At 42.4% G+C, this 22,588-nt stretch overlaps 3 protein-coding genes across 4 annotated transcripts; 2 read left to right on the top strand and 1 right to left on the bottom strand.

The window, feature by feature from the left end:
• The first annotated feature begins 2,841 nt into the window (after nucleotides 1-2,841).
• Nucleotides 2,842-8,170, top strand: LOC144981274 (endonuclease domain-containing 1 protein-like). The gene is made up of 3 exons (XM_020711471.3): nucleotides 2,842-2,892; nucleotides 3,320-3,676; nucleotides 5,380-8,170. Exons 2-3 carry the CDS (start codon nucleotides 3,320-3,322, stop codon nucleotides 6,037-6,039), a joined length of 1,017 nt encoding a protein of 338 aa, XP_020567130.1. The 5' UTR covers nucleotides 2,842-2,892; the 3' UTR covers nucleotides 6,040-8,170.
• Nucleotides 8,171-10,254: 2,084 nt separating this feature from the next.
• LOC105356330 (endonuclease domain-containing 1 protein-like) lies at nucleotides 10,255-11,780 on the top strand. Its single transcript, XM_011487232.4, has 3 exons — nucleotides 10,255-10,392; nucleotides 10,577-10,924; nucleotides 11,023-11,780. Exons 2-3 carry the CDS (start codon nucleotides 10,577-10,579, stop codon nucleotides 11,653-11,655), a joined length of 981 nt encoding a protein of 326 aa, XP_011485534.1. The 5' UTR covers nucleotides 10,255-10,392; the 3' UTR covers nucleotides 11,656-11,780.
• Nucleotides 11,781-12,401: 621 nt separating this feature from the next.
• Nucleotides 12,402-17,441, bottom strand: LOC101171197 (tripartite motif-containing protein 16). 2 transcript variants are annotated; one of them, XM_004079615.5, is made up of 2 exons: nucleotides 17,080-17,441; nucleotides 12,402-15,456 (listed from the first exon to the last, which is right to left on the bottom strand). In XM_004079615.5, exon 2 carries the CDS (start codon nucleotides 15,396-15,398, stop codon nucleotides 13,716-13,718), a length of 1,683 nt encoding a protein of 560 aa, XP_004079663.1. In that variant the 5' UTR covers nucleotides 15,399-15,456; nucleotides 17,080-17,441; the 3' UTR covers nucleotides 12,402-13,715. The 2 variants fall into 2 exon arrangements, with proteins under 2 accessions (XP_004079663.1, XP_078791955.1); XM_078935829.1 differs by having other exon boundaries at nucleotides 12,402-15,453; nucleotides 17,080-17,387.
• Between the last annotated feature and the right edge of the window lie 5,147 nt (nucleotides 17,442-22,588).

Here is a 22,588-nt window from a genome sequence, read left to right as displayed (position 1 = left end):
GAGCTTCGTCAGTGGAGGAAGAGCTTCGTGTGTGGAAGAGGAGCTTTGTGTGTGGAGGAAGAGCTTGGTGTGTGGAGGAAGAGCTTCGTCTGTGGAGGAAGAGCTTCGTCCGTGGAGGAAGAGCTTCGTCTGTGGAGGAAGAGCTCTGCGTTAGTGGAGGAAGAGCTTGGTCTGTGGAGGAAGAGCTTTGTGTGTGGAGGAGGAGCTTTGTGTGTGGAGGAAGAGCTTCGTCTGTGGAGGAAGAGCTTCGTCAGTGGAGGAAGACCTTGGTGTGTGGAGGAAGAGCTTTGTCTGTGGAGGAAGAGCTTCGTCTGTGGAGGAAGAGCTTCGTCTGTGGAGGAAGAGCTTGGTGTGTGGAGGAGGAGCTTCGTCAGTGGAGGAAGACCTTGGTCTGTGGAGGAAGAGCTTTGCGTTAGTGGAGGAAGACCTTGGTCTGTGGAGGAAGAGCTTCGTGTGTGGAGGAGGAGCTTCGTCAGTGGAGGAAGAGCTTGGTCTGTGGAGGAAGAGCTTTGCCTTAGTGGAGGAAGAGCGTCGTCAGTGGAGGAAGAGCTTCGTGTTTGGAGGAGGAGCTTTGTGTGTGGAGGAAGAGCTTTGCGTTAGTGGAGGAAGACCTTGGTCTGTGGAGGAAGAGCTTGGTGTGTGGAGGAAGAGCTTTGCGTTAGTGGAGGAAGAGCTTCGTCTGTGGAGGAAGAGCTTCGTCAGTGGAGGAAGACCTTGGTCCGTGGAGGAAGAGCTTCGTCAGTGGAGGAAGAGCTTGGTCTGTGGAGGAAGAGCTTTGCGTTAGTGGAGGAAGAGCTTGGTCTGTGGAGGAAGAGAGTTGGTGTGTGGAGGAAGAGATTGGTCTGTGGAGGAAGAGCTTTGTGTGTGGAGGAGGAGCTTTGTGTGTGGAGGAAGAGCTTCGTCTGTGGAGGAAGAGCTTCGTCAGTGGAGGAAGAGCTTGGTCCGTGGAAGAAGAGCTTCGTCAGTGGAGGAAGAGCTTGGTGTGTGGAGGAAGAGCTTTGTCTGTGGAGGAAGAGCTTCGTCTGTGGAGGAAGACCTTGGTCTGTGGAGGAAGAGCTTCGTGTGTGGAGGAGGAGCTTCGTCAGTGGAGGAAGAGCTTGGTCTGTGGAGGAAGAGCTTTGCGTTAGTGGAGGAAGAGCTTCGTCTGTGGAGGAAGAGCTTGGTGTGTGGAGGAAGAGCTTCGTCTGTGGAGGAAGAGCTTGGTCTGTGGAGGAAGAGCTTTGTGTGTGGAGGAGGAGCTTGGTCTGTGGAGGAAGAGCTTCGTGTGTGGAGGAGGAGCTTCGTCAGTGGAGGAAGAGCTTGGTCTGTGGAGGAAGAGCTTTGTGTGTGGAGGAGGAGCTTGGTCTGTGGAGGAAGAGCTTTGTGTGTGGAGGAAGAGCTTTGTGTGTGGAGGAAGAGCTTCATCTGTGGAGGAAGAGCTTCATCTGTGGAGGAAGAGCTTCATCTGTGGAGGAAGAGCTTCATCTGTGGAGGAAGAGCTTTGTCTGTGGAGTTCTCTCCTGAGAACCTGTGTTAGCTGTGTCTAAAATGAATGGAAGGACGCTCTGTGTTAGTTTATCTGAGAAACGGCTTTGCAGGTCCAGAGAGGATTTGGGAAGACTGTGGAAGGATGGACATGTTGTAATAAATGCTTTCTGATAGCGCTGCAGCTGTGTTTTTATCTGTTTCCCCTCCTTTGAGCTCAGCGCATGTGTAACTTAGGGACAACCCAAATCAACTTATTAAAAGAGGAGGCAGCAGAATTTGCGCCAGAGTGGAGAGAGATTGTTTACTGGGTAGATCTCTGTCTGCTCTCTTCGTAAAGGTACCTTTGTCCGTTGGTCTTTCTTTCCTTTTTGAATTATGATGTTGCAGGTTGTTTTAACTCAACATTAATTTGGTGTGTCTCTTTCTTCAGTTCCTGCCAGGATATCAGCTCTGTGCTTTTCCAAACTGGCCCAGGTTTTACTCTGAGTATAAACATGAACGATTATAAAATGACCCATGTGCCATGTTCCACGTTGTGTGCGGTTCAAAATAAATGGGCTTCATTATTCCTTCAACTTCTCTTTCTGCGTCTTCCTCTCTGAGTCAGTGCAGTCGTGTGGGGTGTTGGACACAGACAGCTCTCCAGTGCAGCCAGTTGATTGACAGCTAGGCTGTCGTTTTCCCATAAAGTTTTTTATTTTTTCACTCTATCAGTGGGAAGTGTGCCATGGGTCCAAACAGGTTGAAAAACACTGGCTTATTGATTGTAATTCAAACACTTTCAGAAGTTTTCTAAAGAATTGTTTCCCTTTTCTCTATTTTGCGTTGGGTTGTGTTCTGTTGTGGCTTTTTTCTTTTTACTTCTTGTTTTTGTACTTGTTCCTAAAATTGCAAACTAATAAAGTGTTAGTGTGATAAATAACATGCTGCCACTCCCCTGAATGAACCTCCCCGGTCCCAAAGAACCACAAACCCGACCCATACGGGTCAAACCCCCCCTTGATGGTGCATTCGACAAGAGCCCAGTAAAATCGTAGTTTAGACGCGTTTCAAAAAAAATACCAAGATGCATTTCTCTGCCACGTAGAAACTCTGCTGGTCTTTGGTTTGGTGACATTTTCCTCTGCATGATTGCCATAAATATTATTGTCCTTAAACTGCTGACGTGGCTTAAGGGACCAATTCTTGAATAAAATACACATTTCTAAAACCTTCATGTTCTAAATTGATGTTCTCCAATTAGAAATGTTGAGTTCTACAGAAGAGGCGAGACTAATCATCTAAATCATCTGAGTTTTTTGAGAAACTTCCTCTTACTGCTTTACTTCCTTCTCAGAAAAATAAAAGGTTTCCAAGTTCTCTTTTCTCTGAACATTTGAAGAAGTCAGTGAAGCTACAAAGACAGAACAGAGGCCACTTTTTAAGGTTTGTTTGAGGCTCCTTATGTGTTGTGTGTTCTATTTGTATTTTATGTTCATTTTCTTCAATGTAAAGTTCAATTGTTAGCATCTTTAACATTCAGGTTGGTGGTAAACATTTCAACAGGACATTATTTTTGGTTTATGTCTTATTTTAACCCAAGAAAATGACAGAATGAGGTTCAACTTTAAAGTAGGAGAAACCCTTAATAAATTATCTGCATTTTCTTTTTTCAACAAAAAAAACTATTAAAAAAAATAATAGTTTTTATTTTTAAATGCTTAATATGTTTTTGTTAAGTTCATTTTTTTGGCTAATCAGCTGTACAAATTCTGATTCTGATTCATTTGGATGGATTTTTAAATCGAATACAAGTTTTTTTTTTGGTGATGTTTGGTGATTAGTGACCTCTTCCTTTGTCTTCTCTGGACAGATGATGTTTCTGCCTCTGGGGTGTTTTCTGCCCCACACAGCCTTCCTCCTCCTCCTCCTCCTCTTCGTCTTTTCGTCTTTCAGGCCCACACAAACTGAAGTGGTGAGGTCCATTTCAGACTGTGCCGACTTCCTTCTGAACCAAAGTCCTCCTCAAATCCCAAACATCCTGGAGGACGGGAAGATCCTGGACCAGAACCGATACAAGCCCATCTGCCAGACCTACAGGAACATCAGAACCTTTCTGACGCTTTATGACACCATAGGAAAGATCCCTGTGTTTTCTGCTATCAAGTTTGTTCAAGACAAAAACCCTGGAAAAAGACCCAAAAACCCCAAATGGATGATTGAACCTCAGGTAACCTCAAAAGAATCGCGGTTCATCAACTTAACCCTTGTGCTATTCTATGGGGTCAAGATGACCATTGACGTGTTCTCCCTACCACGATAAAGGTGGAGAGGATGTCATGTAATCTATGGACACCAGTGAAGATCACAAATCATTGAAGAAAAAAGGTTCAGAGCACCGTCTAGTGGGGTCATCTAGACCCCACTCCCAATGTTAAAGTGACTAGGATAACACAAGGATTAAGGTGACCTGCCTTTTATGTTAACCAGGCCACTTATTACATTTTACAGTGAGGTTAATAAGTATTTGATCACCCTGTGATTTAGCAAGTTCTCCCAATTTGAAAACATGGAAAATCTCCGATTTTATTTTTTTTAAATTCAATTTCTGATTTTTCCTGACCCCCCCCCCCCCCCCCGCCCCACTTAAGGAAAGCAATAAGTATGACCGGCAGACAACTTAAAGCTAATTTTGCTTTTATTTAATCAAACGCAAGACAAATGTAACACCCATTTCTGGGAAGAATAATACATAAATGAACACACTCTTGGAATCAAAGTCCCAGCTGTGTTTTGAGTCACACTTTTAGTCTAGACTAAAAGGAGACAAGCATTCACCTTGAGAGTAGCACCATTTTCTAAAGGATTAACAACACAGCTCAGATCTGGGGTCTAAGGTTTTGATAAATTAATAATACCCGTCTACCCCACGGTATCTACGGGTACCATATCTTTGGCTGTGTGCAAAGCGACCCCTTCGGTGATTGTTCTCCACCGTGCCCCTTTCCCAGGGATGGGTACCGAGCCGATATTGAACGAGCCCGGGGCAACATTCTTCAGTTCTTCAACATTCAGCGGTTTCCGTAAGATCTGACCTCAACAGTTCTGCTATCGGTACTGGAGAAGTTTTTTTGAGTTTTTTTGTGTACCACAAGATATAAACCAGAGCTGTGACGGTGTGGGATTTATGATCACCGCGCTGATGAAGCAGCAGGAGTTGCAGTCAACAACGTTGCGTGTGGAAGATGGGTAATGAGCGCGTGCTGCGCGAGAGTTTGGGGAAGTGTTGGGGGCGCATGTTCATGTTTGGTGTTACGGCGTGAAGGAGAACGGTGAAAGGTTTCCCTCAGGAATAGGTTTGTGGTGCTGCTGCCTTTGACTGTGATGGGCTTTAGGCAAATGTTGTAGCGTGGGGGGGGGTCTATTCCTCCACGTCTGTGGCAGTAGACCCATTCAAGTTCCAAACAAGAGAGGATTTGATTCCGTTAGGAACAAACGTCCCTCTCTCACTGGTAGCCATGCTGTCGATTGATGTGTCGTGTGTGCTATGATGTTGTTGTTTGTGGCTCGCCATACTGCCGTGTAAAACTGACGCTACAGAAGCTCTGGGGAGCCAAAATTGCGCCATTACACAAAAACTCGATTTAGTTGTTTTTTAAATAGCCGTAATAAAAAATTTTAATAAGGATTTGTGCTAGAATAACAAGCAAACATGTTTTCTGTGCAACTGTAACTGTCACTTTAAAGAGTTATGATAAATAACTTAAACGCTTAAACGGTGTTGGAGGTTTGTTCAAGTAAACTTTGTTTGGTGTTTTCAGACTTACTTTCAGACTCCCACTAGAGGGAGCTTTTGTCAAGGATGTTGGAGGACTGTTCATGTTATTTTGGGTGTCCATTTATCTAACGATTTCAACTTTTCTGCTTTTACAGCTTGAAGATGAACCTGCTGGCGAGAACATTAAGAGGGACAAGAACACGAAGAGGAACAAGAACATGGAAATAGACAAAGAAGAAGTACCCTACAAATCCCAAGCGTCAAATTTAGATTACCAAAACAGTGAACTATATAACAGAGGTCATTTATATCCAAGCTCCTACGCCTCCAACAAAACGACCAAAACCTCCACCTTCACCCTGACCAACAATGTTCCACAAGTGAAATCGTTCAACGGTGTAAGCTGGGGGAAGATGGAGACCTGCGTTAAATGTTTCATGGAAAAGTTCTGCAAGAACAGCAATGGTGTTACTGAAGGCTACGTGGTGACTGGAGCACAGCCCGGTACCGAAAAACTCAAGAACCGGGTCAACATTCCCTCTCGGATGTGGTCGGCGTTCTGTTGCTATAGTGATGACCAAAAGGCGTGGTTAGCAAGTGCGCACTGGGGCGAGAACGTTGCTGATAAGTCCCAAGACGAATATCTGCAGACAAAGAGTCTGAACGATCTCTACAAGGATCTGAAAGATCTCTATAAGGATCTGAAGGTTCCAACCTTCAACATCTTTCCTGGAACAAAGTGTCCTCCAGACATGGATGTCTCCAAGCTTTACCCAGAGTTAAACAAGTCCTGCAAATGCCCCCCCCCGGACTAGCTTCAAGCAGAAAGACAAAAAAATGGCCCACATGCGCTACTCGCCTTCACCCTGGCCACCCTCTATGCGCCATCTACCCTCGCTGCCCAACTCTACACCGTACCCACCCTTGCTGCCCGGGTCTAAGCACCAAAAGTGCTAGTATAGCGATCAGCTTTATCAATTTACTCAGAAAAACACATAGCTTCAGATGATTATACTGGTAAGATCTACAGTGAGTTCAATAAGTATTTGATAACCCTGTGATTTAGTAAGTTCTCCCACTTAGAAATCATGGAGGGGTCTAAAATGTTCATCATAGGTGCATTTCCACAGTGAGAGACAGAATCTGAAGAAACATTCAGAAATCACGTTGTACGATCTTTTTTAAACTATTTATTTGTATAATATTGTGATAAATAAATATTGGCCTGGTTTACATAAAAGGCAGGTCACCTTAATCCTTGTGTTATCCTAGTCCCTTTAACATTGGGAGTGGGGTCTAGATGACCCCACTAGACAGTGCTCTGAACCTTTTTTCTTCAATGATTTGTGATCTTCACTGGTGTCCATGGATTACATGAAATCCTCTCCACCTTTATCTTGGTAGGGAGAACACGTCAATGGTCATCTTGACCCTATAGAATAGCACAAGGGTTAAGTAGCAGTCAAAGCAGAGTGCTGATGAGGGGAGTGCCCACAGCTGGGTCCAATTAGGATGGGTGGAACCCAAGGAGTGGGTTCAATCTGAACACCTGAAGTATTCGAAATTCTGCAACAAAAATTAAGTTAAAGTCCAATTAGCTTTGTTCTTCGCATTTGCGCTTTGAGACAATGGTAAAAAATCCCTAGGACGAGTTTTCATTTGTATCTGGCGCTAAAGGGGCTTTTTTTTTTAAATGCATGATGCTGGCCTTTTCCCAAGGTCAAAGGTCAACGACACTTCTGTGGTGTTTGTCGTCTGGAGCTGGCAGCAAGTGTGTGCAATTTCATGAAAATCACTCAAACAAAAGTGTCGTTTTCCCATATCGTGGGAAAACACAAAAATCAGCAATTCTCAAAGTTCGCCACAAAATGGCCGCCATGGCCGTAACTTTCTTGGGATATCCTCAACGCGTGTGTTTTGGTTTCGTAACTGTATTTTGAAGTAAAAAAAATTTGGCCCCATTAGCGATTTTCGGCCCATTAATTTTCTTACGGGATTGCCGTGATGTCATCGTCTTCGGGGGGGTGACGTTGACTTTGTGGAAAATTCATTTGCAATTTATCCCAGGTGTGTGCACATTTTGGTGACTTTTCGAGAATGCGGCGGGGGTCACATTTTGGCTGAAAGGCACCAAAATCGTTCCAACTGCGAAAACAGTATGGTCCTTGCAGTCAGTGACTGCTGCTGCGGGCCATAAAAAGTGAACTATTAAAAAATAATTTTGTCTTTCCTTTGGGAGTAACAAGTAAAGGTCTTCTCAAATGTTGGCACTTTTCAGAATAATTTTAGCATTTTGTCTCAAATCTAAACTTATTTTAAAGTTTTTTTTCTTTTTAAATACCAAGATGCATTTCGCTTTAGCTCCAGCGTCCACGTTCTCTGAACTAACCAAACTCTTCAAAGGGCCGGCTGTGGTGCAGCAGTAGGGCGGTCGACCATGATCGTAACATTCCAGGTTCGATTCCCACCTTGCACGCCCATGAGTCGTCCTTGGGCAAGACACTGAACCCCACCTTGCCTCTGGTGGGAGGTTGGCGCTAGTGTTCGGCAGCGGAGCCGCCATCAGTGTGTGAATGTGTGAGTGAATGGGACTGTGACTTTAAAGCGCTTTGGGCCTTCGAAAGAAGGTAGAAAGCGTTATATAAGTTTAGGCCATTTACCATTCAACCGTTTACGTAACAAACGTATTTCCATCTGAAGCTGATGCTGCTTTTCCTGTCGTCAGAATCTGTTGGAATTACGTTTATTTGCTTTAATGGTCGAAGAGTTACGATGTTGTTGTTTTGCCGTCGTCGGCGACAGCTCCGATGTCAAAGGGTTAACTATCACAGCTCGCAACCGAAATGTAAAACTGTGATAAAATGTTGAAAAAAAAAGAACGCCTGTTGTTTTCTACTGCTGTGCTTGCTTTTAAAGAGTGCTGAATAAAAATGGAGTTAAACTGCACTGAGTTTGTCTTTAATTTTGAACAAATGTTAAAATAATTCAACTATTTTTTTCTGGTCTCTGGAAAAATAAAGAAAGAATCTTATGATTTCTTTAATTTGTAAACATATTTCAACAAAAAAGCTGCTAAATGTATTTAGATTCTTCTCAAAAGAATAACTCGTGTAGATCCGCTGACAAAAGGAAAACTTTAAATTTAAACAAACTAACGTTTTTAGCCCCTCCCACATCATCTATAGAGTTGTAACCAGTGGAGAGCCAGAAATTATTACAAAGTACGAACTTATAGTTAGTTCGCTTTTAATAATAAAACTGCAGGAAACAAAATAACTCCTCATGAAAATTGATTTTTCTGATTTTATGCTTTTGTTTTTACAAAAAAGTAAAAAAATAGATTTATTCTGAATTTAAGTATTTCTCTCCCAATCCAGGAAAATGAGCGGGTTTTGACGAGCTGACTTAGATAAGTGAGGAACCGCCCCTTCCAGGAAGAGTTTGTCCTGCCAGCCCCGCCCCCAGGCTAACAGACACCCACTTTCTCCGTTGAGCTAGCAGTGATCGGCTAAACACTTTCATGTTATTTATACAATATCCACATCCATCTTTGTAAAAGGTCAGATGTTGTTGTTTTTTGTGGACAAAATTCAGAGCGACTGAGGCCGACTCTAGGATGACATCACAAAATGGGCGGTAACCACAAGTAGAGGAAGGCGGAGCCTCAGACATCATGTCATCTCAATTCTGGGTTAAAAAAAAGTGTAATTAAAAAACGTTTTTTTTGTGTCTCAAAGGTAATATATTATCATTTACATGGATATTGTTTATTATAAAAGTCATCAGAATAGCATGATATAGTGTGTGTGTGACTGTGTGTGTGACTGGGTGAATGGGTCTGTGACTGTAAAGCGCTTTGTCCTTGTAGGAAGAAAGGCGCTATATAAGTATACGCCATTTACCCCATATAGGATCAATCAGATTGTTTACATCTCCTCCGTCACGTCTGTGTCTCACGTCCATCTCTCTGACTGTATAAGAGACCTGGACTGAGCGGCTGTGACGTCACCCATAGACAATGACTTTCCATGGTTCCAACCAAATGAAGCCAATTCAGTCGCCATTTCTCTGCGATACGGACATCTTAAAGCCAGACGTCAGTGATTGGTCCAAGTCGGTCTGAGTTAACTTTTCTATGGCAACCACTGTCACCAATCAGGAGTGAGCTTGTTCCAAGTCCTGAAAATGGCTCTCGAGGTTGGGGGCCAGCGGGCACCACGTGCTTTTACTGAGGCATCTGATTGGTCGGATTAGAACCTAAATAACTTCAAATAAAGAAAAGTATCAAGAAAAAAAATTAAGATTATTATCAAGATGTTAAAAAGATGTGGAGCACATGTGTCAAACTCAAGGCCCACGGGCCAAATGTGGCCCCCCCATGTCATTTTATGTGGCCCGCGAGAGCACAAAGTTTTTAATTTCTTAAAAAAAGGGTGTGTTTTTATTCACATAGGGGGTATCAAACTTGAAATATGGGATTGGGCAACTATACATTAGGACTTAAACACTGTCCATATAACCTAACCTGACAGAATCAAATGTTAAAGGATTTATGCTAGAATAACAAGCAAACATATGTTTTCTATGCAACTGGAATTGTCACTTTAAAAAGTTATAATAAATAAATAATGAGTTATTTAACATTAAGGAGTAGTTACATTTATTTTTCATTACATTTAGTTACATGTATAAGTTATATCTGGCCCTTTGAGGACAAACGCTATGCTGATGTGGCCCTCAGAGAAAATGAGTTGGACACCCCTGATGTATTGACTTTATGGGATTTTGGCGACACTTTGGAGACACTTCCTGTTTGAAAAGCAAGGGGGAGGGGTCACTGAAAGTGCTAAATATTTAGCACTTTCATAAATGTTTAAAAGAAAAATGTTCTATAAGACCCTCTTAATAACTACCAAAACATAAAGCATATTTCTCTGAGCAGACAGTGGAACTGTGAGGGTTTTGGTCAGTAGAAAACTGGATCAAAAGGCTCTTTTAGTGCTAAAGGTTGCAGCCCCCTGATGTAGCCCACCTGAGTTCAGAGAATTGAAAACCTCTTCCTGCTCAACTTCCTTTGTGGTCACAGACAGCAGATAAAAGAGGCGTTCTAATTTTTTCTCACAGGACGTTTGAATTCATCTGTGAAGCTGCAACGGACAAACACAAAGGTGAGCCTTAAAGGTTTGTTTATCCCTCATACGTGTGATTTTTGTTTCCTAAATGTAAGTTCACGTGGAGCTCTGGGTCGCTTATAGCTGCACAAATTCTGATTCATTTGAACATCAAGACTTTAAATAAAATTTAAGTTTCTTTTGGTGATTAGTGACCTCTTTCTTTGTCTTCTCTGGACAGATGATGTTTCTGCCTCTGGGGTGTTTTCTGCCCCGCACAGCCTTCCTCCTCCTCCTCCTCTTCTTCTTTTCGTCTTTCAGGCCCACACAAACTGAAGTAGTGAGGTCCATTTCAGACTGTGCCGACTTCCTTCTGAACCAAAGTCCTCCTCAAATTCCAAACATCCTGGAGGACGGGGAGATCCTGGACCAGAACCGATACAAGCCCATCTGCCAGACCTACAGGAACACCAGAACCTTTCTGACGCTTTATGACACCAAAGAAAGGATCCCTGTGTTTTCTGCTATCAGGGTTGGTCAAGACCAAAACTCTGGAAAAAGACCCAAAAACTGGATGATTGAACCTCAGGTAACTAAATTACGGGAATTTGAATTACTGCTCCATGTAACCAGTGAATCCGTTAGACATTTTAATTTTAATGCCAATATAAAATCTTTTTTCTGTAGCTTGAAAATAAATCTGCTGACAAGAACATGAAAGAAGACAATAAAAGACGAGGAACCTACGGACACCAGGCCTCCGATTTAGATTACAAAAACAGTAAAATATATAACAGAGGTCATTTATGTCCAAGCTCCTACGCCTCCAACGAAACGGCCAGAACCTCCACCTTCACCCTGACCAACATTGTTCCACAAGTGCAATCGTTCAACGGTGGAAGCTGGGAGAAGATGGAGAAATGCGTCAAATGTTTCATGGAAAAGTTCTGCAAGAACAGCCGCGGTGCTACTGAAGGCTTCGTGGTGACTGGAGCACAGGCCGGTACCGAAAAACTCAAGAACCAGGTCAACGTTCCCTCCCTGATGTGGTCGGCGTTCTGTTGCTATAGCAACAACAACAAAAAGTGGTTAGCGGGTGCGCACTGGGGTGAGAACGTCGCTGATAAGTCCAAAGACGAATCTCTGCAGACAAAGAGTCTGAACGATCTCTACGAGGATCTGGGGACACCAACCTTCAACGTCTTTCCTGGAACAGAGTGTCCTCTGGGGACGACCGTCTCCATGTTTTACCCAAAGTTAGACAAGTCCTGCAAATGCCCCCCGCCTACCTTCAAGCAAAGGAACAAATGGATAGGCTAGACTATTCTCATCTGTGGTTAAAGATGCATAGCTTCTTCTGGGGGGTTTATCTCCCCTAACCCTTTCACACCAGAGCTTTAGCTCCAGCGTCCACGTTCTATTAACTAACCAAACTCCTCAACCGTTTACGTAACAAACGTATTTCCAACTGAAGCTGATGCTGCTTTTCCTGTCGTCAGAATCTGTTGGAATTATGTTTATGTGCTTTAATGGTCGAAAAGTTACAATATTGTTGTTTTGCCGTCGGCGGCGACAGCTCTGATGTCAAAGGGTTATTGACAGCTCGGAACAGAAATGTAAAACTGTGATAAAATGTTCCAAAAAAAGAGACGCCTGTTGTTTTCTACTGCTGTGCTTGCTTTTAAAATGTGCTGAATAAAGACGGAGTTAAACTGCACTGAGTTTGTCTTTAATTGTGAACAGATGTTAAAATAATTCAACTATTTTTCTTTAGTCTCTGGAAAAATAAAGAAAGAATTACGAATTTTACGAATTTTTTTACTTACGAATTTTTAAATTGGTAACCTTCATTGTAAACATGTTTCAACAACTTTACACGAGCAAAAAAAGCTGCTAAATGCATTTAGTGTCTTCTCACAAAAAATAACTCTTGATTAGCCACTGACAAAAGGAAAACTTTGAATTTCAAACCTACAAATGAACGTTTGTAGCCACTCCCACATCATCTATAGTGTTGTAACCAGTGGAGAGCCAGAAATTATTACACAGTACAAGACATAAACATATTATAGTTAGTTCGCTTTTAATGATAAAACTGCAGGAAACAAAATATCTGCTCATGAAAAATAATTATTCTGATTTTATGTTGTTTTTTTTACAAGAAAGTAAAAAAACAGAATTATAGTGGATTTAATTATTGCTGTCCTTATCGGAAACTGCTTCCATCCGTCACTAATTCTAGCTACGTCTTTTGTAGCCCTAATGTGGGAACACGAACCCCAAACTCTAGTAATTAGTAAAATACTAGTAAGAAACATTAGTAATAAAATGACAACAAAAATGACAGAAAACGTATCCAAAATGAAACCTACACCAACAGTGTTGTAGTAAACTAAAGCAGATAATGCTAAATGCTAAAGCTAGCTGAAGATCAAGTTAGCTAACTGGGAAACTGCTGTTGTGTTTTTTGCATAGAAGCTACAATCTTCAGAAAGATTCCTGAGGTAGTTAGTAACAAAAGTAATCACTCCCTCAAAACCAAAGTAACTGCATTACATTTATTTTATTTTATAAATAAAACTAATGTTTTATTCCTGTAACTGTCTTTATGGTTGTTTTGTAAGGCGACTTTCGGGGCCCAGAAAGCTGCCACATAAATACTATTTACTACCATCATTACATTTTCTTACTAAAACGCTGCTAGCTAAACCCGCAGCATGTGTCCATGTGGCATGCGCTGTTGTCATTGACAAAGCAGCGTTTGGTGGCGTTTGACTATCTGGTGGGATAACCTGCGTCAACATTAAACGCCTGTAAACTTCTTCCGCCCGCCCTCTGCTTCACTGCGAATGAATGCGTGATTATTTTTAAAATGCTTCGTAGAAACGTGTTCATTAAGATGAAATGTACAGTGTTGTTTAAATTAACCTGTGTTCCCCTCGTTTAACCTACTAATTTTTCCAAACATTCTAAACCTTTAACACCGGAGATTTTGCCGGTGACACATTAATAACTCGCATCGTAAATCTATTTAAATTTAAACGTTTCAACGATAACAAGCTGATTCAAACGTGGAGAAAACAAAAAAACTGAATGAGTTTGACCAAAGACCAGACATGAAAGATGCTTGTCTTTGTTCTGGAACCTCACAACCCCTTGGGCGGTACCAACACCCCCATGTTTGGGGCTTGAAGGTAGCGACAAACAAATGTACCTGACAGTAGAAGCAAACCCGTTGACTGTTCCTTCAGATTGAGTAGTAGTTTTAACTCCGTAACGGTCCAATGACTGAACTCTACCAGGGTCTCCCCAACAGCTCTTGAAAAGTGCTTGATGTTGGGAACCTGAACAGCTGGGGGTGTTTATGGATTTTCAGGTGGTTAGAGGTCTTTTTCTGGTTTGATGAACTCAGCAGCGTCTCCATCAGAGTAGAACAGGAGTCCGGCGTGGAGCGGCTGAGTGAAGGTGGTCTGGACTCTGTGGAGCAGGGTCATGGTTTCAGAGACGCTGTAGAAGGCCAGAACACCTGCCCCGTGGTCCAGGTACACCCCCACCCTGAAGGGCTGCGGGCCGGACACGGCCGTTTTGACGTTGTTGTGCCAGAACGTGTAGCTGTTGGGTTCGCAGCACAGCGCCCAGGACTTGTCGTTGCAACCCAGCAAGCACTCGTTGAGACGGCCTGCTCTCCGGATGTTTCTGTAGGTGACCGCTACTCGAACCCCGCCCCGCCTGGACTCCACCTCCCAGTAGCAGCGTCCGGTCAGACTCTCTCTGCTCAGGACCTGATGCCACGCCGTGAATCTGTCGGGGTGGCTGGGATGAGGCTGCTCTTCCTTCATGTACGTGGCTTTCCTGTCGTCCTCGGACAACAGCAGGTGCGGGTGGGCCGTGTTCGGATCCATGGTTAGCTCACACGAATGTCGTAAGAATCCAGCCCGGCTCTTTGGTTCTGGTTCTGACAGTAACACATCAACTTCAGCCACAGTCAGGGAGATCTCTGCCTGTTTGTCCCTCAGGAGCTCCTGTAGTTTGTCTCTGGTGTCTACCACAGCTGCTGTCGCCTCCTCAAAGTACCTGAGAGGACGAAGGTGGAAGCTGGATGAGTGTGTGGACTCACTGAGTGCAGACAGTGAGGGGTATCTGTGCAGGAACTGGCTGTGGTCCTCTGTGTGAGAGAGCTGCTCCATCTCTCTGTCTTTGCTCTGCAGATCTCTGATCTCCTGCTCCAGCTTCTCCTGAAGATCCAGGACTCGATTCACTTCAGCCTCCTGCTGGGATCTGATCTGCTGCTTCACCTCAGAACGGGCTTTCTTTAGGTGATGAATGAGTTCTGTTAGGATGAGTTCGGTTTCCTGGACTGCTTTGTCTGCCCCGCCGCTGATGTTCCCTGCCTCCAGTTGAAGGATTTTCACATCTTTGGTTCGGTCTTCGATTTTCTCCAGGATCTGCTCTCGAGTCTCCTGGAGCTTCTTCTGCTTCTCGGCTCTTTCCGCTGCTGTTGAGACCGTCTCGTGGCCCTCGTGTTCGTCCATCACACAGAGATAACAGATGCACCGCTGGTCAGTACGACAGAAGATCTTCATCTCCTCGTCGTGAAGAGAGCAGACGTTCTCCTGAGGTTTCTTGGTGTCGACCAGTTTGTGCTTTTCAAAAGCAGGAGATTCATAATGAAGCTTCAGGTGTTCCTCGCAGTAAGACGCCCGACAGACCAGACAGGACTTGACGGCTTTCATCTTCCTCCCAGAGCAGACGTCACAGGGCTCGTCTTCAGGTCCAGCGTAGCAGTGATCACCCGACACCGAGCTGAGGCCAGTCTTCTTCAGCTCCTCCACCAGCTCCTCTAACGTGGTGTTCTTGACCAGGACCGGCCTCGCCGGGAAGGTCTGCTTACAGTGAGGACAGCTGTGGGTTTCCCTCTGGTCTTCATCATCCCAGTGGGCTTTGATACAGTCCATACAGTAGCTGTGTCCACAGGGAACCGTCACCGGATCCTTCAGGAGGTCCATGCAGATTAGACATGAGATGGAGTCTCCTTCCAGCTGAACGACTCCGCTCTGCTCCATTTGAACCTCCTGTTAGAGCCGTTTGAGGACCGGTTCTGGATCGTCTTTCTACTTTCTTCTGTTTTCAAAGGGAAAGAAAATAAGTCTGTGTGGTGACCAGGTAAGAAAAAACACACATTTTACTGAAATACACCAAAATTCTCCTACTGCTTCCATCAGAGCGTTTAAAGCTTTCATGTGGAAAACCGTCACCAGACGTTTGAATCCCCCCTTCAACCACAAAAACTTTCAGAAATGTGAACGTCGGTCAGACTAATCTGGACATTTTGGTTAGAAAAATTCCGATTTGTTTGTTATCAAGGGTGCGTTTTCACTAAAATCCTCACTCTTACTTTGTCCCGCCCAACTGTCGAACTGGGCGGAGTTGACTGCTGTCATTACAGCAGCTCAGGTTTCACTGAATTTGTGTGGGGTCAAAGGTTGAAGACCTCATCAGACCCATAACGTGGCGACCACTAAGACAAAACGTTGTCATTATGAGGTTCTAGTGATAAGGGTTAGAGATCTTTACTACATGACATTTGTTACTGTTAGACCAACATGGTACATTAATATATCAGAGATCCATAATACTAAGTAAATGGATAGAAAATGTCCTATATTTTAGATTTGATTGATTTCTATTTCTTCAACACATCAGAATGCTACAGGAAACTTCTCTGCATTGACAGAGAACAATTACCCAAACCTCTCAAGGATTTCCAAAACGGTTAGGTTGGTGAGGCAAATGCTTGAGCCTCACTAAAGATAGGCTCCACCTATTTTTCATTAAAGGCATCCGATTGGTCTGTTTATAACTTGACCTCCAGGAAAAATATCAGAAAAATAAATGAGGATTATCAAGAACTTGATCAAGAACGGTTCTTCTGACCAACAGAATGGCCGAGTAACAGCTACTTATTTCTCTATAGACTATTATGGGAATTTGGCTTCTTGGAGCCAGCTGGTACTTCCTGTTTGGAACATTGGGGGGGAGGGGACTCAGTCCAGTTGTCATGTACAGTCAATGGTGACACCGCAGCAGTTTTCCTCCACTTTGAAGCATGTGAAGCTTCTGAAACTGATCTCAACGCAATTCTGAGCCACAATTAGCGCTGCCCTTCAAAATATGAGCGAATATGAAGATTTCTGCTATTTAAAAACAAAAAGATTTTCTAACGGTTTATTTATTTATTTATTTATTTATTTATTCGTTTATTTAACAGGGACAGTGCACATTAAAAGCATCACTGCAATGCGCCAGAATTAGCCCAAAGGCTATTTTTCATCCGTAGTCCCCGGACAGGTGTTAAAAATAGTCAACCTAAAAACCTAAAAACATCAATTAAGTACATTAATTAAAAATATACATTTACCATTAAATTATCATCTAAAATACATATACTAATAAAAACATGGTTCAAGCAGGAGCTTCTTTGTCCTTTAGGCGTCGCCATCATCATAAATACTTATTGCACATATCAAAATATTTAATTTAAATATTTCCCAAACCCGTCTAGCAAAGGTCTCCAAAAATTAATCTGCAGCTGAAGAATTCAATTCACAAGAAATTATTACAAATTTTTACAATAAACATAGAAATGTTTAGTCTTAAACCCACCAAAACTAACTCTAAGATGAAGGTTAGACAATAAATGAAGATCAAAAAGTGTAAAAGAATAAAATATAATGCAATACAAACCTGCTAAGTGAATTTTCTAAAGTGTTTCCAGGTCTGCTCACTTATTATAAACGGAGACAATCAATCTTTGAGGGGGGCTCCTGATCACGTGACCCAGCGTTTGTAACAAAGAGGAGAAAAAAACCTAAACGTTTGAATGAAAATGTTCTTCAAAGCGTCTTAAATCCGCTGGTTTGGTTTAAACAAACAACCAAACGCGGCAAACTTCCAGCAGCGCCACGGAAACGAGCCGATAACGAAGAAAACGGACACTGGAGAGAAGAAGCAGCGATTTTTTCAGGATACCAACCCCCCAGCAACGGAGCTGCGCCGTGATGGACACGCCCACGGAACCCCATTTACGGTCTAACAATGGAATCTCCGGTGTCGTTACCATAGCAACGTCTTTGATCTTTTTTTATTATCTGCTTGAGCTAAGAATTTTATTTCAGAAAAAAATACACTTTTAACAACTGAACCTTTGATTAAAATAAAAAGTAGAAAAAATATGAAGTGATGAAAATGCCAGCACTAAAGGATCATGGGAAACTGAGTCATTTTTCTTTCGAGATTCAAACAAAATTACTAAAACAATCTCATTTACAATGTATATCTACTCAGGTAAGTAATAAAACTCATTTTTACTTTCAATGTTTGTTTAATTTATAAATAGTGATATTTGAAGTTTACAGTAACACGAAGAGAACATTTTAAGAAAAGTTTGCTAGCTGAAAGCTGCTAACTTTTTTAGCTTCACCTTGATGCATATGGATTAGCATGTTGGGTCTTCCAGGAAAAAAGTGGTTTTTGGAGTTTTTTTTATTTTAAAATGTTTTTGTCGCGTTATTTTGATGATGGAGGGCATGTATAAAAAAATTAAAACGTCTTTTCTGAGGATTTATTCAAATTGTTGTAAATCCAACTGAAACATGCCGTTTGAAAACGCTTGCACAATCTGCGGGCCACAAACTCAGCTGCGTCCACTGTCAGACAAACAGATCTGTGAACGTCTTTGTTTTCCTCGTCTGAGCTGGAATCTGGATCCAAACTGTACGACTGGATAGCTCGCCATTTTTATTGTCCAGTTTATGTTAGCTTGGGTTTGTAAACTAGCAGGAGAGAGTGTAAACAAAGGGATGATGGAAAATGATTGTAGGCGCCAACAGTCCTGCCAACGACTCAGAGGTGAATTTTTAAAGAACTCCTGCCGCTCTGCAGAAACTATGTCCTAGAAAACAACCTAGGTTTTTTGGTTTTGGTTCTCTTCAGTCATTGGCCAGGAATTATGAGGGCGGGGCAAGGCAACGCGAGAAAGAATAATGAAAGTCCTACATTTTGCAATCCTTGTCAGGATAGTTCACGGATTCAAACTTTATATTTCACTGATCATTCGGTATCAACGTCAGGTTTGACACTTTTGACTTAGGTTTGGTGGAGGCGTGCTGCAAAACGGTTACTGAGGAGACAGTTTTTGACCAGTTTCAAAATTGGTCCTTTGATGTTTCCTTGTAGACTTTTAATCTATTTTTATCTGATTATTTACATGTTGTGTTCTCGGCCATTGTACAGCACTTTGGGTCTGTATGGGCAATTTAAGTGCTTTATAAATGAAGGTTATCATTTTTATTACTATTTCTATGTAGGAGTTGTAGACCAGTGTTTTTTAACCAGTGTGCCGCAGCACACTGGTGTGCCGTGGGAAATTGCCCTCATTAACTGATCTAAAAACGTTTACCGTCTCCAGGATATCAGTTCTGAGTTCATCCAAACAGGCCCTGATAAAACACTGAGTAGTTAGGAATTTGAAAGATCATAAAATACTTTTTTCTTTGTGTTTATTTGATTAAATTAAAGACATTTTCATAAGAATGACGGTACCGCGATTTAGCCGTATCGTCAGCTGTTTTCTTAAAAGTCCCGCCCCTTTAACTGTCTCCACCAATCATTCTTGGAGGCTTAATCACATGTCATCAGTCTGACCAATCAAAAGTGGTTAAAGTCTTCACTTCCTTGTCCCGATTTAACTCATAAAGTCGCTCAGTTCTAACAAAAATACCAGCTAAAGCTCGTCTTTAGCGGTGTAGCTTTCCACAGAATCTGGTATCAGACCGTGGAACAAGTGAACAAAATAATAAAGCTCAGAGACGCTAGTCTGTCTGCGTTTGGCGGCTGTTTGCACTACATCTCCCATGATGCATTGGGTTAAAGTGACAGCGTCTCAGCGTACAATGAGACTTCCTTGTAAAACGTCTTGAAACAACAACAAACACACATCAAACAGTTTTTAAATCTTCTAAGTTAACTTTCATTACATCTTTTAGAAAAAACAGCTGCAGCTTCCAGCTTTTTCTGCCACAATTATCACAAAAATGAATCTGAGATTGTGGAGGGACTGTACATCAATACAGACTATAGAGTTTCTCCTCTTTTTTTTTTTTCTGGATGCTGGTGTGCCGCGGGATTTTTGTCAAGGTTAAAGTGTGCCGTGGCTCAATAAAGGTTGAAAAACAATTCATTAGAGGAACGTGCACTGATGGACGGTTTTCATCCTCTGCTAACGTCAGGAGACTGAAATAAGACAATTCTGAGAGGACCAGACAAGTCACCCATTTTCTGCTGAACATTGTTTATTTCTTTGTTTTTTTCTGTAAGGTGGACTGCAGGCCTCAGATCCACTGCAGTACTTCATCACCATCCAACAATTTACTCCTCAGACCAGCAGGTGGCAGTAACATTCAAAAAAATGTCTGCAGAAGAGCTGAGGCTGATGAACAGGAACAGAATCCTTTAGATTCATAGCAGTTCTTTCTCTGAACAAAATGTTCAGCAGAAAATTGATAATTCAAATAGTTTTGTTGGAGTTTGAGGGGATTTTCTACCTCCATGCTGCACGTTCTTCATGACTGATCTCTGTTCCTAAGATTCAAGTTTTCACTGATTGTTTGATGTTTCAGGTGGAAATTAATCCACTTTAGTGAATATATAGGCATAATGAGGATATCGTTTAGGCCCTAATCATAAATATTCTTTAAAAAATGAATAATTTTGCAGCAAAGATGCAGAAATCCTCTTTTCTTCTATGGTCCTCATAGACAGCAGGTGAACTTATGAACTGTGAGTCATTGTTGACCTTTTGAGGATTTCCTCGTTAGTAGAACACGAGGTTTAAAGGTGGGCGTGGCTTAGTCAACAGGCAGACTGTGTGGTTATAGGCACGCCTTGTTTAGGAGCCCGACTGACGGTCCTTCATTGGTCTGCTTCCCTTGTCGTGGTTCCGGTTCACACGGCACCTTTGAGGCTGGATCATTCCCGTCTTTGTGTTTCCTTCTTCCCAAAGCATTCTGGGAATGAACAACCAAGGTGAGTGACACAATTGCTGTGTGTTTACGTTACACACTGTGTTTGTGGAGTTCGCTGTCAATGACCCAAGTGGATCTTTTCCTGTCACAACCAAAAACCAAGAAGAATCTTTTTGGGTCCAAACTCTGTTATCTGGAAACAAGATTCAAAGAACTGGATTTGAACTGCAATTTATCATCAAAATAAAATTGTTTTAAGGTGAAATAAATCATTTGTTGATGGAATACAGTAAAAAGAGCTTCAGGAGAACTGAGACAGCCCAACACCTGAATGCACCAAGCACAGGGGGAGGGGCTAAACTGCAGAGCTCCGGTGCCAAAAATCGTAATTTTGTTGTATTAGTCACTGCGTTTTTAACCTGTTCCTGTATCTGCCGCTGTCCTCCATCACGATCAACCCATAGGCTGTATATGAGAACGGTACCTAGCGACTCCTCCCCCCTGGCGTTCCAAACAGGAAGTACAAATCCCATAAACTTCTGTAGAGAAATAAACAGCTGTTACTCAGTCATTCTATTGGTCAGAAGATCAATTCTTTTATTCTAACATGTTCTTGATAATCCTCATTATGAAAGTAGGTGGAGCCTGCTGGTCCCACGTCCAACGTTCATAACGTATGACGTGAGGGGTTCTCCAAAAATCAGAGTGAAGAAGTTCACGCCCATCAACAGGACATCACAAGTGTTTGTCAGCTTTTTCTGTTGTCATGACAACATCAAGATAGATTTTCCAACAACTTCCTGTCGTTTTCCAAAATGTATCTTGATAGCTAACGAGCTCTACCAAACAAGGGGGGGATTCCACATAGCGAAAGAGTCAGCATTCTTGAAATTCCCCCCACAACTGAAGGATCATGGGATATGAAAGCTGCTCTCATGGGAGCTGCACTGCTGCAGGAAGTTTGGTGTAAAGTGATGTTGGTTGAGGGCGAGTTCTCTCTGTACCAGCAGAGGCCATGTTGGCGTTCTGGCGGATCTGAAAGGATCAGAGGACGAATTTCTGTGCGTTTCCAAACAGATGTGTGATAAAAAAGGACATCTTTAAATGGGGAGGACAGGAAGTCTTCAAAAGTGCAATAGCATAGCTGTTTGAGCTCAGGCGAGAGGGAAAATTAGGTCACTAATCTGCTGGGCAGAGGTTTCAATCTAAGAGCATTTTTCTCCTGGATTACGGGAGATTAAACACGCACACACTGACTCAGAGGAATTCATGTTTAGAAAGTCCCTCTTTGTTTTAAATCGGTTTGTCCGTGTCACTCTTGGGTCAGATGACTGAACATTAGAGAGCCGGCATCACGTCTGGAATGTCAACACACACGATGGCGAGACGCCGAATCGTCGACGGTTGGATGAGGTCAGGAGGAAGCACTGGAACCTCACGTCACAGATGTGTCGACATTTTTAACAAAACAAAGAAGAAAACGTGTTTGCTTTGGTCCATCTGGATCAAGGTGATGGAAAACCGGGAAAAAGCACTTAGGAACCTTTTTTTTCAGAAAACAACCGTGTACTTCATAATCCAGCTCTGTATGCGCATTTATAATATTTGTTCACCCTAACGTGGTTTGTTTATGAGCATTTAAATAAAAAAAAAGACACACACAGGACTTATTACTATTATTGCTGTTTGGTCTTTAATGTGTGTTTGATATTAACAATTGTTTCTTTATTGTGCAACTGAATGTGAATGTTCTGTAAATTGAAAAATGTGCAATAAAGTTTATTGGGGAAAAAAACAACAAAAAAAACGTCATAATCTGGAGCAGTTTATATATGAACTCATTGTGGTTTCGTTAACTGACGTCGAAGAGATTTTGCGCTGGCAAAATGTCTATTTTTTTACCAGTTCCAAACAAGGTTGAGTCTTGTGGTAACTTGGCTAACGTGTAGCGTATCAGAGAGTGTCTTTTTTTACATTGTGACTAACAAGGTTGAGAGTTACGAGTATTGTGAACATGCTAACGTGGCTAACATGGCTAATGGGGCTAACATGGCTAACGTGGTTCATATGGCTAACGTGGCTAACAAGGCCAACGTGCTAGTGTGTCACAAACAAGTCATTGGCTACGTCTGAATTCCTTCACTACTTACTGGAATTGTAGATTCGGACGGCTCTACGAAACGGGAAGCGCGCCGTATAGCGCGCTATGTAGCGAGTAATGACGGTATTCA

The sequence above is a fragment of the Oryzias latipes genome, chromosome 18, assembly GCF_053564925.1.
Source record: "Oryzias latipes strain Hd-rR chromosome 18, Olatipes_Hd-rR_3.1".
NCBI lineage: Eukaryota > Metazoa > Chordata > Actinopteri > Beloniformes > Adrianichthyidae > Oryzias > Oryzias latipes.
The sequence above is the reverse complement of the archived record's forward strand: the minus strand, read 5'-3'. Positions and strand labels throughout refer to the sequence as shown.